At 38.8% G+C, this 13,561-nt stretch overlaps 2 protein-coding genes and 1 pseudogene across 10 annotated transcripts; 1 reads left to right on the top strand and 2 right to left on the bottom strand.

The window, feature by feature from the left end:
• The first annotated feature begins 1,783 nt into the window (after nucleotides 1–1,783).
• On the top strand, nucleotides 1,784–2,544 carry LOC121790814 (annotated as a pseudogene).
• A 56-nt stretch (nucleotides 2,545–2,600) lies between these two features.
• Nucleotides 2,601–7,911, bottom strand: LOC121790819. Its single transcript, XM_042188929.1, has 5 exons — nucleotides 7,689–7,911; nucleotides 3,614–3,706; nucleotides 3,421–3,458; nucleotides 3,202–3,337; nucleotides 2,601–3,047 (listed from the first exon to the last, which is right to left on the bottom strand). Exons 1-5 carry the CDS (start codon nucleotides 7,909–7,911, stop codon nucleotides 2,632–2,634), a joined length of 906 nt encoding a protein of 301 aa, XP_042044863.1. The 3' UTR covers nucleotides 2,601–2,631.
• On the bottom strand, nucleotides 6,072–13,263 carry LOC121790817 (serine/threonine-protein kinase prpf4B-like). 9 transcript variants are annotated; one of them, XR_006048420.1, is made up of 16 exons: nucleotides 12,663–13,263; nucleotides 11,059–12,098; nucleotides 10,800–10,963; nucleotides 10,188–10,384; nucleotides 9,974–10,042; nucleotides 9,732–9,804; nucleotides 9,239–9,395; nucleotides 8,845–9,136; nucleotides 8,636–8,750; nucleotides 8,386–8,549; nucleotides 8,215–8,289; nucleotides 7,689–8,103; nucleotides 7,316–7,379; nucleotides 6,920–6,973; nucleotides 6,755–6,775; nucleotides 6,072–6,281 (listed from the first exon to the last, which is right to left on the bottom strand). XR_006048420.1 is itself a non-coding variant. In XM_042188928.1 (12 exons), the coding sequence occupies exons 1-12, from the start codon at nucleotides 13,164–13,166 to the stop codon at nucleotides 7,915–7,917; spliced, it is 3,039 nt and encodes a 1,012-aa protein (XP_042044862.1). In that variant the 5' UTR covers nucleotides 13,167–13,263; the 3' UTR covers nucleotides 7,598–7,914. The 9 variants fall into 9 exon arrangements, 1 of the variants encoding a protein (XP_042044862.1); XR_006048417.1 differs by having other exon boundaries at nucleotides 6,559–6,775; nucleotides 6,920–7,379; XR_006048418.1 differs by having other exon boundaries at nucleotides 6,920–7,379.
• Nucleotides 13,264–13,561: the final 298 nt, after the last annotated feature.

The raw sequence follows: 13,561 nt of genomic DNA, 5'->3' as shown, positions 1-13,561 counted from the left end.
ATGCTCTTTTTTCAGCACTTTTGGTTGTTTTCATTACAAATAAGTAAATTGCACATGGCAATAACCATATATTTCTATCTATCATATACCATATTATCCATATATCAAGTTATTTTTATCTATAAAAAGCATAAACCACAACTTTTCTCCACACAATCACTTTTGTAAGTTTGTTAATAAGCAACACTGAAATATGGGATGGGGAGAAAATACAGTGAGAAAGAGAGTAATCGATAGATAGATAGAGAGAGTTTAAGAAAATAATATACTATGAAATATATTCAAAAAATATCCAGAAGTAAGCAAAATAAATAATATAAATAAATCAAAATTTTAACAACCATAGAAATAAATCATAAAGATAATGCAAAATAATAGTAATATACTCCCTTTGTTCCCTCATAGTTTAGTCATTTTTCCATTTCGTGAAATTTCCTTATAGTTGAGTCATTTCCATATATAGTAACTTTTTTCTCTTTCTTACTTTATTCTCTTAATTTTGTATATATTTATTTAACACACTCAACATTTCTTTATTAAACTATGTGCCGAAACGTTTTGCTTCAACTATGAGGGAACGAAGGGAGGACAAATTATCAACTAAATTCACGCATAAGCATATAAAGATATATGTATAAGTCGTTGTCAAGAAAAAAGTGTTTCTTCACGTAAATTACAATACACTAACCAATTTAGGAACGAAGAACGTATATACTTTATCCATCACAAAAAAATATTTTATTTTGGTTAGTCTCTCAAAATTGGTTTGCCTTTTTTTTCAAAAAAAAAATCACCACACATCACACTACTAATTTGGTGAATCTACTGACTTTTATGTGTCTTATTATCCACTAATAGTACTTTAACTAATTTTCTCGTTCTCTCATATTTTATCAATTTCGTACTAAAACTGATATCGTCGCCGTAAACATATTTTCAATGAATTTTGTTATCTCTTTCGAAACTCCTAGAGCCATTCGTCTGTTGGGAACGCGACTAACATGTAAACGTCGAGACTTCTACTTTTGAAGATATTTCATTGTCAAATCATTATGCAAGATATTTATTAATATAAACATGCTTTGTTTTATGATTTTATTTATTTATGGTGTCAGTCGTTTGTAAGTTAGTGATTAATTATGCATAATTATTGTTGACTAGTTTGATTCTCTAGATTTTCGCGTGACATCCTCCAATAGTATGTAACTATTAAGTTGATGGCTTACACTATTAAGTTGATGGCTTACTATTTGCTTAGTCAATGTTTAATCTATTTTTTCTATTGAACCAGTCAAGTAGAATATAACCCGTTCATCCTTAATCAAATGGTAGTCAATGTTTAATCTATTTTTTCTATTGAACCAGTCAAGTAGAATATAACCCGTTCATCCTTAATCAAATGACCAGAGGTTCGACTCCTACCTTTGTTATGGAGTTATTTTAAATATATGTCACATCTTTCGATGTACCTATAATTGAGAACAAAGCCGTCTTAAATCCATGGCATGTTGTCACATTCTTCGAAATATCTATAAATCAGCATGACAACATGTGAAATAGTCATTGGATCCGCCGATGCAATACCCATGATCTTTTAAATTCTATTAATATGATCAAAAAAATTTAGATAAGAAAACCAAGCCCATTTTTCAGTTGTGGGCTTAAATCGATCCTTAGTTTTATTAAAAGCCCAATTAAGAGGCCCATGGCCCCTCCCTTCTCTTCTAGATTGGTTACCTTATCACCATCAATCCTCTCTATCTCTCCTTCTCCTCTCCTCTCTCCATTTGGGAAAAGCAGAAGATGTTATCCATGTTAGTGCAACCAAGCATAAAGGGCCCTATTACAAGCCGCCCTTCCTCTGTTTTCAAGAACATCTCCTCCCCACCCTCAAAAACCTCATTTTCTGTGAACCCAAGAGTTCCCCAATTGCGCTCTACTCACCTCAAATTCAAGCCCGCCGCGGCCGCCGCCACCGAAGTAGCTCCGGCAGAAACAGCCGTCGAAGTCGTCCCACAACCTCAGGTTCACCTACACTGCTCAATTAGCTTTTCACCATCTCCTGCATAAAAAAAGATTTAATTTTTATAAGCATTGCTCTATCACAATTTATATACTGTTATACATTACCAATCATGAAATGCACATAGTGAGTGTGTGTTTTCGATATATTATTACCAGTCAGCTGTGAAGCAGCCTGTGGGGCGGCCGCGGCTGGTGCTGAAGTTCATATGGATGGAGAAGAACATCGGTCTCGGGCTGGATCAGAGCATACCGGGCATGGCTCCGTGCCGCTGAGCCCTTACTTCTTCTGGCCGAGGAAGGATGCATGGGAAGAGCTCAAGGCGACTCTCGAGAGCAAGCCGTGGATCTCGCAGAAGAAGATGATCATTCTTCTCAATCAGGCCACAGACATCATCAATCTCTGGCAACAGAGTGGTGGCAATCTGTCTTGAATTCGACACTTCATTTTGTAATATTTTGACTTTGTGATGTAATTTTACCTGCTTGACTCTCAATAGAAAGGGCCCTTTTCATTGCAAACTTATCAAGATATAACACACATTCAAGAATGAAGTTTTAGAATCCGTTAAATAATCAAAGCATTAGTAACAAATCTAGTATACAAGGCTATGTCTCTTTGCCGGTGTCTAAACAGAGGCAATAGGCGACTAGGCCGACTACTGGGACGAATCTGAGAAGATTAACCGAAGCAACTTTGTCTTGTCGGATGTTTTGGAGGTTGTCGCCAATCAGCCATGGCTGGAAAACTAGGTACAGGCAGATATCCCAGATGAAGGCATAGGCGAGTCTCTCAGATCCGAGATAGCTTTGCAGAAACTCGAGTCTTTCTCCCAAATCACCAAAATTACCATCTCCTCGACCGTAAAAGGCCCAAACTATTGACAGCACGCTTACAAGCCCACCAGTGAGTCCAACAATGGCTGCTCCGTTTGTCATGACTGAACCAAGTTGAGAAGTCTTTCTTGGAGTGTCGTCCTCTTGAGCTACATTCAGACGTATTGCCATGTAAGGAATCAAGAACGCTGCAGCCAATAAAAGTAACAATTGAGGACACAATCTGAATCATTAAAACTATAGAATTTGCAAATGAGATGAGCATGTAAAGGGTAATACATCAAAGCAATATCAAATGACTGTGTGTGTGTGGGGCAAGCACAAACAAGTTGAGAAGCATACTGTTTGTGAGAAACATCTGAAAGCCCCATAATACATCAATTGATCCCTTGAATCTGTCTCTCAGTTTATCAGTGTAAAGCAGAGGAGCAAACATCAACGTCCACGCAATAACAAGGTTGAATAATCCTTCAGACATCTAAGCAAAACAAGATACCAGTATACAAAATCAGCCTAAAACAGAACGAGGCTCTAAAAGTTTGCTATACCTGTAAAACTTACTGGATGGAGAACTGGTGCCTCGATGAGATGAATACCGACTGCTCTGCCAAAGTACAATCTCACACATGATCAAGATACTTGCAATAAGGCATAAAACAGCAGCACACTGATAACACGTAGCATTAAATTCGAGAGTAAGTAGCATATCCGTATAAAATACGACGATGCAACTGGAAGAAAGCACAAGCATTACCTAAGTTTGTCAAAGGCAGAATAAAGAAGAAATTGAGTGAAAGGCCTATCAGAGAACTGATTGTGTCTGAACTAATGGCCCAGACAGGATCCCCTACAAGCAAATATGAAACAAATAAATCATCAGTAAAATTCTAATTCATTTCGAAGTTGCATTATGATTTATGCCTAAAGAGCAACAGCTGCAATCACACTCTCCTCAGAATCTCAAACATTAATGAAATTTCACAGATACAATCAAACTGAACTATGAATGAATTGATCCATAAACAGAGGCAATGCGGAAATAAAAATAGTAATACCTAAAAAAGAAGAGAAAAATAGAAATCAAGCTAAATTATCGATTAAATAAAGGAGCTATACTTACAGGAGCATAGGGAAGTAAGAAGAGCCAAACGATATAAACAGCCTCAGCTATCCACAGAATAACCTGCAGTAGTTTCCTAGCGCCGTCGTTCAGCTCCGAAACGGAACCACCGCCGCCGCCGCCAGCTGCGGCAGTGGTACTAGAAATGAAATTTCGATTCAAACGCAACCGCCGCGCGCATCTACTAGAAATAGACAGACTACGTCGTTTACTCCGGTCATCGCCGATAAAATCGACACTAGAAATCAAAGCAGGAGTTCTAAAATTGACGATTCTCAACGGTCTGAATGAAGCGCAATTTATCGCCAGCGGAGAAACGGCGGTGCATAATGTCACCGTGGAGGATTGCATCTCCGAATGTCTTTACTCCGCCGGTTTTTCTATTCGTCGCCGGAAAATAACGATTTCACGAGCTAAGGCCATCCGCAATGGGCGGACGATGGCACGCCCGATGGCGCGCATCGTCCGCGCCATCGATCGTCCGCGCCCATTGCGGATACGGACGATAGGTCGCGGACGATCGTCGCGGCCGATACTAAGGGCGCGGAGGGGGCGCGCCGATGCCTATCGTCCGCGCCATCGTCGCCCCATGTGGCGTACACGGACGATGGCTGCGGACGATAGGCATCGCGCATCGTCCTCCCATTGTGGCGTACACGGACGATAGAGTCGCGGACGATGGCCCGCCCCAGGCAGTATCCGAAGTGTATTCGTCAATTTGGCGACACTGAGCGTCGATGGCGAGGACGTTGTTGGAGACGAACAAGGCCCTCAAGAACTGTACCGACCGACGAAGCCGAATACCTCCGGGCATTGATAGATGAACTGCGTCGGAAGTTGGGAATTGCACCGACTTAGTTTTTTTTTTTGTAAGTTTAAACGTGTAACTTCTTTTTTTATTAATGTGTCCCCGTTTGTTATTTCAACCTTTTATTTACTCGTATAATTGTTAGTTGAAAACATTTAAACAATTTAAACAAATAAATAAAATGATGATGTGGCGCGCCTAGGCGCGCCTTAGGGCGCGCCTTAGGGCGCCCCACTGCAGGTGGGGAGGTAGGAGGATAAAACTGCTGACGTGGCGCGCCATAGGGCGCGCCTTAGGGCGCCCCATTGCTAATGCCCTAAGAGTTGAGAGTGGAAGGAAACAGCACTGGGACTGTTTACAGAATAATGCCGAGGTGGAATGATACTAGTCATTAAAGATTTATTTTGCCTCCAGTTACTTACCCCCGCTGTTCGTGCAATTTCAACTGAAATTGATGTATCACATTTCACATGCTCTGTCCTCCGTCCACGAAAAATAGAACGCATTATGAATGTTACATGCTTTAATGTGGAATTGATAGAGTAAAATAGAAGGGAAAAAAAAGTAAGAGAGAAGTAGTGTTAGTGGAATCAATGTATGATCCATATTATTAATAAGAGAGTAAGGAAAAAAGTATTGTTAAAAACTTTCCTTTATTAAATGTGCTCTATTTTTTATGGACAACTAAAAATGACAAATATATTCTATTTTTCATGGACAGAGGGAGTATATTCGAACCGAAAAACACAAAAAAATAGTAGTATCATTTTTTTGTATATCGAAAGATTTTAAATTTTCATACAATAACAATATGCATTTGTGTATAGCAATATTTCATAACATTAGAGTCCCAATATACTGAAAATTGATACTCCTTCCGTCCTATCTCAAGTGATTGTCTGTTTTTCGGCCAGATTTTTAAAAAAATAATAATAATAAATAGTTAAAGTGGAGATAAAGTAAAGTAAGTAAGAGAATAATATAAATACGATTCTCTTCTATATTATTCTCTCACTTACTTTACTTTCTCTACACTACTTTAACAATGTATTATCATATTCACAAAACAATGGCTAAAAAAATTAATCACTTGAGCTGGGACAGAGAGAGTACACTATAAATGTACTATATATTGGATTTCAACATACCACAAATTTAGCATTTTCCAAAAAAATCGTTAAAATTAAATGTATGGCATTTGCTCATACTGACATTTTCGTTAAAGCGTACAATATGGTGTGCTACTTTTCCGTAAAAATTGGATCAAAATCACTTCTAGTGTTCTGTAATAATCATTCGAATAGTTAGTTTAATTTTTTCAATACCAGAAATCGTCGTCAACTTGTTCAATACCTTGACAAATTCAAGGCATTTCTATAGTTGGATTACTTTCCATTTTCGGTCCGGCTATTACAACTACATTCAATTCTTATTTCTAAAGGAGGAACTTGGTCCAGAATCCGATGAGGATCGTGGTGTCGGCAGCTTGCAGTCCTTCAACGACACGGGGCAGGGCAGAAGCAAGGCAATCCAGACGCAAATAAGCAATTTAGACGAGAAATTCAACAGTTTGTACATGGTGTGTATGTGTAATTGCTCTAAATTATGATAGCAAAAGTATTATTGTAACAATTTCTAATGAGGAAAATAGAAGAAATAAATATGCGCGCTTTATTGGGCAAAGCAAAGGGACTGTAAATTAAAAAGAACAAAGCTGAGAACTCTGCCAAATACCATCTCACACAATTTGCATATCAAAAAAATCACTTACCCTTCAAGAAAGCCTAATGAAGGTGACCCAGGGTTTGTCAATCAAAAAAATGGAAACGAACTGGGCAGTCATTTGAATGAAAATCGAATAAATAGATGGACATGATGCCAAGGACGTCTTAGCATCAGAAACCTGATTAGCAGCAAAAAAAGAAAGAGACCGAAAACAATAGGCAACACAATACATAATCACTTACCACTGTGAAGGGATGCTCAACCTACAAACACAACAGATGCCGGTCATGATTTAGTTTTGGAACAACTTAATGAATGGTACATTACCAAAACAACCTCCTCCCAACAACAGAGAAAGATATAGATGAAAGGAAAAATGGAATAGAAATATCAAAAGCGAAACTTACATGAGTTATTTCATACTCCAGAGCAGCATCCAAACATCTTCAGGGTATACAGTCCTCCAGAACAACCAAACCATGGATCAGATATATGTCAACATCAATGTACGTAATATGAAAGTTCTAAGGCAGAAGCAAGAAAACAAAACCCATGCGAAGGCACATATGGTGCAACAAAAAGCACAGTAGACCAACAATGAATTTACTAGCAAGTATTCATTCGAACATTCATATGCTAATAGACGAGTCACAGAGAAGGGCAAATATTGCTGTCAAATTTACCATTCATGAGCTTGACTATCCAAACCAATGTGAACAATAAAAATCATTAGAATAATTCGCGTTCAAATTGGTTAGGTCTTAAAGGTACCACATAAACTCCTAAAAGACAAACTAAGGTACCTTCTCCAGAATGCCTTTAATCATCTAAACCATTGAACAGTTTCCTCATAGCATATGAAGGGTCCTGAATGAAAGATTAGATTAGACTCTCCAGAACCAAATGTCCTACAATAGAGTATAGGAATAAATTCCCGAAAAAGAACCAGATTAAAAAAGCATGTCTTGTATACTATATATATATATATATAGATGGAGGCAATGTTATTCAGATCTCTATGCTGAGGAAACTAGAGCCACCAATGTAACTATTAATACCAGATAGAGAGTAGAAGTAAACCCGAATGACTGAAAAACAATGATTTCTAAAGCTCTCTTGATTGTCATCATTAAGAATTAGTACAAGCAAAGGAAACGCCTTCAGTGAGTTTCTTACAATAGAAACAGAAAACAATCCATGGATAGAACTCCATAACTGCCTTCCCCAAGATCATCTCAAAGAACTCCAACCATGCCCCATTCAATGTCTCCTGAATTCTCGCTCCCAGACAGAAGACAAAGACAGATAAATGTCCAATTAGATAATTCAGTATTGAGACGAGACCAAATGCATGAGTATCTAATGCAACAGCAGTTCTGTAGTCAGAAATCATCATCATGGTTCACTTGCCCGTGATGAAAGGATGGCCCAAGGCCTGTGATACATTCATCCTCTTATCTGGATCCAAGACAAATATCTTTTCCATAAGATCTCTAAAATTAGCAACCATTTTTGGATCCTCGCCCGGAGATCCTGAAATTAATGTGCTAAAGTCTTTTGGCTTGATATTCACAATCAACCTCCTTATTAGCTGCCAATAACAGAGTGAAAATTCAACAAAAGCAAAGATCCACTATAACTGACATGAAAGTGGAGTATCATCTATAGTGATAGCTAAGCAATCTAAACGTAGCATACCAACCTTTTTGGAGACTGGATCCTCATCTGTTGCAAGAAAATTCAGATCCTGGTCAAAGTGCTGATCAGTAAATGCTCCCTGGAACAAAGTAGCAAGTACCCATGACCATCAAATAACAAAACAAACAAAATAGGGGCATAATGCCCAGCACAAACAACAGAACTTCATACTTACCTTACGCAGCATCTTTTTTGGGAAAGGACCTTTCAGTTCCATGTGAAGACGAAGCATGTCATTGTTAGTAGCACCAGGAAATAGGACCTTCCCGGTGTAAAGCTCAAACAAACAGCAACCAACTGACCAAATATCCATAGGATGGTCATATGATAGTCCTAGAACTGAAGACAGAAATAAACCCAATTAATCATGAGACAAAAGGATTAAAAAGAAAGCAATATTAAATAGCAAATAGTGTCACACTTACTTATCTCAGGGGCACGATAAAAACGGCTAACAAGATATGGTGTGATTTCATTTTTACCAGCAAACATGGCATTACCGAAGTCGCAAAGCTTCAACACATTTTTTGCATCATTCACCTAGAGAAAGAAATCAAACTTATCAATTCAAAATGGTATACAGGAAAGCTAAAACATGATTAGAAAATAAAAGAAGAGGAAGCTGCCGGCATACCAGCATATTATCTGGTTTGATATCACAATGAAGAACACCACAATTTTTCAGGTGTTTCAATGCTATGAATAGTTGCTTAGCATATGCCCTCACAGCTGTAAGCTTCAGACCAATATTACGACCAAATTTCTTCAGAACTTCACGTAAATTCATATGAAGAGATTCAAAAACTAAACATAGATGATTCCTGTACTTGAAGGTAGAAAGAAAACGAACACAGTGGCGCTTTCTCTCAGAGTCAGCACCGACTAACTTCTTTAAAATGACCAACTCTTCCATACCAGCCTTATACCTGTATTTGAAGACAAAACACGAACATTAAGATGGTCAGCACAGGGCTTCCAATGATCACAACCATTTAAAGCTAAATAGAAGGAAAAAGAAAGGTAGTCACATTGTTTCATTGTTACGTATGATTTTGATTGCTACTTCTTCAGCGTCATCAGATTTTGCCTTTAGATCCTTTGCTCGAACAACAGTTGAAAATACACCTTTTCCGTGGGCAGCTATTATCTCATAACGGCCATCAAGTACTTCCCCAAAACGGTAGCCTGGTTGTCAAAAACATAATAAGACTACAATTAGACCCAACAGAAAATTTACATTTTCAGAAATAGTGCAGATACACGAATACAAATAGGCACATAGATCTTGGGGGTTTGGCAATAATCCAAATCATTTTGAAAATGAGACTTCACCAAGCCCAACTCCACCAGAAACTCCAATTTTTACCAAGTGTGATATGTTTTGAGTTATAAAAGAAACATCTTTTACCAGGAAATAGGAATTTAACCAAGCCAAAAGCATCACAAAGATGATATCAGGATCATTATAAAAACATGTATACAGACATAATGAACCAGAGATATTAATGGTCAGGCACATACCATAGTAACCTTCAGCGTCATCCCAATTATCATTAAGTCCACTCTTTTCAGCAGCTAAACCATCCCCTTTACCCTGAAGAAGTGTATGATTCAAATAAGAAGAGAAGCAGCAAATGGCTCCTAAAAGAGCACATAAAAGAACTACAACATGGGAAAGATTCAACAGACTCCGTGGGCTAATAATAATCAACAACATGACTTCAATTAAAAATTTAGTTTAGTAAAAAAGAACCAAGACTAACCGTTTTACGAACTCCAGCAGGTGATTCCCCAAAAATATCATCACAGAACATATCATTGGATCTCTCGCTCTGCAACAATTCCACAAGGAAACACATCATTCTTTGACAATTGACATGATATTACAATATAAAGATCACACATACAACCAACAAAAGGTGTCATTCATGATTGCTGATAATACACAATATTTTAAATCAAGGGCAACAACAATACCTTGGGGGTACCCTCTCCTAACCCACCAGTTCCAGTGGCCATTTCAACAGTTGAAAGACCATTTTGTGAAGGTGATTTCCCCACCGCAAAGGATGGTTCAGGAACATAATCATCTGCTCCTTCAGCCTGATTGTCAGAGTTTTCCGGTAGAACTTCAGCAGATATACCTTGTGCTGAAGATTCTCCCACTGTATCCACTACTGACACGTAAGATGCAAGAATTAACGAAACATAAAAATACCATAAGAAAAAAGCAAACATTAGACAACATATTAACATCCAATATCCATATAGGAGAAGTGACTATGTTGTCATAAAATCAGGTAAAATTTCAAATTTTAAAGAGAAAATAATTTAGGATAGTTCAATTATAATCCAGCATAGACATCCTGTTATTTCACAAATCCATCTCTATCTTGAATGCAAAAATACGACGAACTTGTGAATACCAGGTAACTTAATAAAATGCCATAAAATTGCACATAAAAGTAACATAATATTGAGAAAGTGTTGCTCCCAGTGAAGCTCAAGCTTAACTATTTGCCAAACATCTAGAGAAACACTCATGTTGGCAAATACCAAAGAGTTAGCGCATATTATCTTTTCTGATACCTTGTAAACGGGTTTCAGGTTTTTGCTGTTTGTTTTTGTACTTTTCAAGGATAGCTTGCCTTCGCCTCCTACTTTCCTCCTTGATTTTCTCAAGATCATCCTCTTCCTGTTCGGCAAGTTGCACTGCAATCTTTTCTTGATAGTCCTCTTGCCTATCATCTTCTCTGTGACCACCAAAAGCACAAAATGAACAATTAAAGGTGGGTGATGGAGAAAAAAAAAACATAAATCAAGTAATTTCTTTAAAATAAATATATACCTCTCCAACTTCTCATTACCCAGTTTATCTTTAGACCTCTCATTTTCAAAATCACTTCTTTTAGTATTATCTGTATGGTAATCTTCATAGTGTCTTCTGTGCCTGGATTCATTAACCCTATCTCTATCAGCATCTTCACACTTGTCATATTTCTGGCGTCTGCTTAATCGATCGATATCATTATCCCTGCTTCTAGCTCTTCTGCCATCTCTAACCCCTTGTCGGTCTCTCTCCCGATCCCTGGTCTGATCTTCTCTTACTCGATCCCTCTCCCTGTCTCTGTCTCTCTCCCTCTCCCTGTCTCTCTCCCTTTCCCTTTCCCTTTCCCTGTCTCTGACCCTCTCCCTATCTCTGCCTCTCTCCCTTTCCCAGTCATTCTCCCGCATATCTTGCTCCCTCTCTCCTAGATATCTATCTTGAAGTCTGTTTCTTTCTCTTTCCCTTCTAATATCCTCTTCCTTCCTTTCGTTGTCTCTAATTCTATCTCTATCCCTCTCCCTGCTGCCCTCCCTGTATGTGTCCCGAGCCTCCCTGCTATAATGTCTTTCTACTCTCTCCGTATATCTGCTGCTAGAACTACGCTCCCGTTCTCTGTCACTGATGTCCCTACTGCTGTGTCTGTATGCTTTGGCATCTCTAGCAGTCCGTTCATCATTAGATACACTCCGACGTTTCTTCTCCCTACGATAGGGGTCCTCCACGGAAGCTTCACGTACAATACTTCGGGACCGGGACCTTCCCCTAGACAAATCAGGTGACCTCAATAGGTTACTATATGATCTCTCTTTCTCGGAAGATGAGGATTTCCTCAAACCTGTTCGGTCAACTTCATCAACAAAATTTCGAGTTTTCTTATCATCTCTGGAGAGATGTGTACTATCCACTTCCTGATATTTATGATCATCACCCCCATTTGCAAGACCAACGGAATTAGATATTCTCTCCTGATCTATCTCACCACTTTCTTTGCTATCCGTTTTGTCCTTCCCCAGTTTCTGAAATCTTTTACCAACTGTTTCGGGACTATCTTCATTAACTTCCTGAAAAGAAAAAATATGACAGAAACATTACTCAACAAGCCAAAAATATACATAACTAACTGTGCTTGCAAATTAAGTTCCGAACACGTAACCAAGTCTTACAATCAATTCAAGGCCATCATTTCAGTCTTCTGGAAAGTGGAAACACCTAAAGGAACTTTGCCTGACACCAGATTGTAAATACGGGGTGCAAGGCTCTCTTTTCATAAAATTTTCCGGATCCATGTAATGCAGCAAGAATATTTGCATGAAAGCATAACATATTCCTATCACTACAAATATGATCAGAAACTCGACGCAATAAACATAAAAGGAAGTCATGGGAGCTCATGATATCCGGGTCCCAAAGAACTGACTTTGGGTCACTTTGCCAGTTGCAACACGTCATATACAGACTGGGAGACAACATCGTTATAAGAAAACACAAAAACCAAGTCCATGAAACAAACTCCAGTGAAAAAACTTAAGCAATAGACATTCAAAGAACCTATAAAACACCACGAAGCAATGAATACCAAACTGGGTGAAAAAAATGTAGATATAAGCAAGGGGATCTGAACACACCATGTTAAAATCAACACATCCGTTTGTCTTAATTTCCCCAAATTCAACATCCGATTGCGAATTCTTCTTATTTCCCTCAAATTCAACATCCGATTGAGAATTCTTCTTAATTCCCCCAAACTCAGCATCCGATTGCGAATTCTTCTGCAACTTATCAGAATCCTTGTTAACCAAATCAGCTAAACCATCATCCTCCACTATCTCTCCTTCCTCCATCTCATAATCCAATCCGGCGAGATCAGATTTATGCTTCACCAAAGAAGCTCCACCGTCCTCCGCAGTACTTTCTAATTTGATTTCTTCAACCTCAGCATCATCGATTCTATCACCTTCCAACGATTGCAGCTCTGTCGTTTCTTCCTTCTCTTTGCTGCTCCGATGGCGGTGGTGATGGCGATGCCGGTGGTGGTGGCGATGTTTGCGGCGCTTCGATAGCTCCTCCGCGCCGTCGGTGGAGGATCGGTGGTGCTTGCGGCGCGTCGCTTCAATCGAATCGCCGGCCATATTAGCTGGAATTAGGGTTGAGGTAAAACGATTGCAGATTTAGGGTGAAGGCTTAAGGGTAAAAGTTCGCCGAATCTAATTGAATCAAATTTCGCAAACAAATAGCCAAAGAATTTGTGATTTTTAGAGATCGATTGATAATATAATGAGGGAGAATGTGGGATTTCCAATTTGCCCCTAAATGTTTGAATAGTTTGCATTTGAACCCTTATTAATTTGCATTTTGATCCTCAAGAAACTGATATTACTTTTTCATGCTCCAATTACTCATTAATTGTTAATCCTTGCATCTAGGCATGCACAAACCGACCCGGCCGGGCGGTTAACCGCCGGTTCGGGCCCGCCGGTTCATGAACCGGAACCGGGCCCGAACCGGCGGGTTGAACCAGCAGAAG

This window comes from Salvia splendens, unplaced genomic scaffold (assembly GCF_004379255.2).
Source record: "Salvia splendens isolate huo1 unplaced genomic scaffold, SspV2 ctg630, whole genome shotgun sequence".
NCBI classification, from domain to species: domain Eukaryota; kingdom Viridiplantae; phylum Streptophyta; class Magnoliopsida; order Lamiales; family Lamiaceae; genus Salvia; species Salvia splendens.
The sequence above is the reverse complement of the archived record's forward strand: the minus strand, read 5'-3'. Positions and strand labels throughout refer to the sequence as shown.

Coding starts and splice junctions, on each gene's coding strand:
- LOC121790819 (XM_042188929.1), bottom strand. CDS start 7,911: ATGATGATGATTTCTGACTACAGAACTGCTGTTGCATTAGATACTCAT. Junction 3,459..3,613: donor TCTGCCTTTGACAAACTTAG/GTAATGCTTGTG, acceptor TTGGCAGAGCAG/TCGGTATTCATCTCATCGAG. Junction 3,048..3,201: donor TCAGATGTTTCTCACAAACA/GTATGCTTCTCA, acceptor TATTGGCTGCAG/CGTTCTTGATTCCTTACATG.
- LOC121790817 (XM_042188928.1), bottom strand. CDS start 13,166: ATGGCCGGCGATTCGATTGAAGCGACGCGCCGCAAGCACCACCGATCC. Junction 12,099..12,662: donor GATGTGTTGATTTTAACATG/GTGTGTTCAGAT, acceptor TTTTCTTTTCAG/GAAGTTAATGAAGATAGTCC. Junction 10,964..11,058: donor GGTAATGAGAAGTTGGAGAG/GTATATATTTAT, acceptor TGGTGGTCACAG/AGAAGATGATAGGCAAGAGG.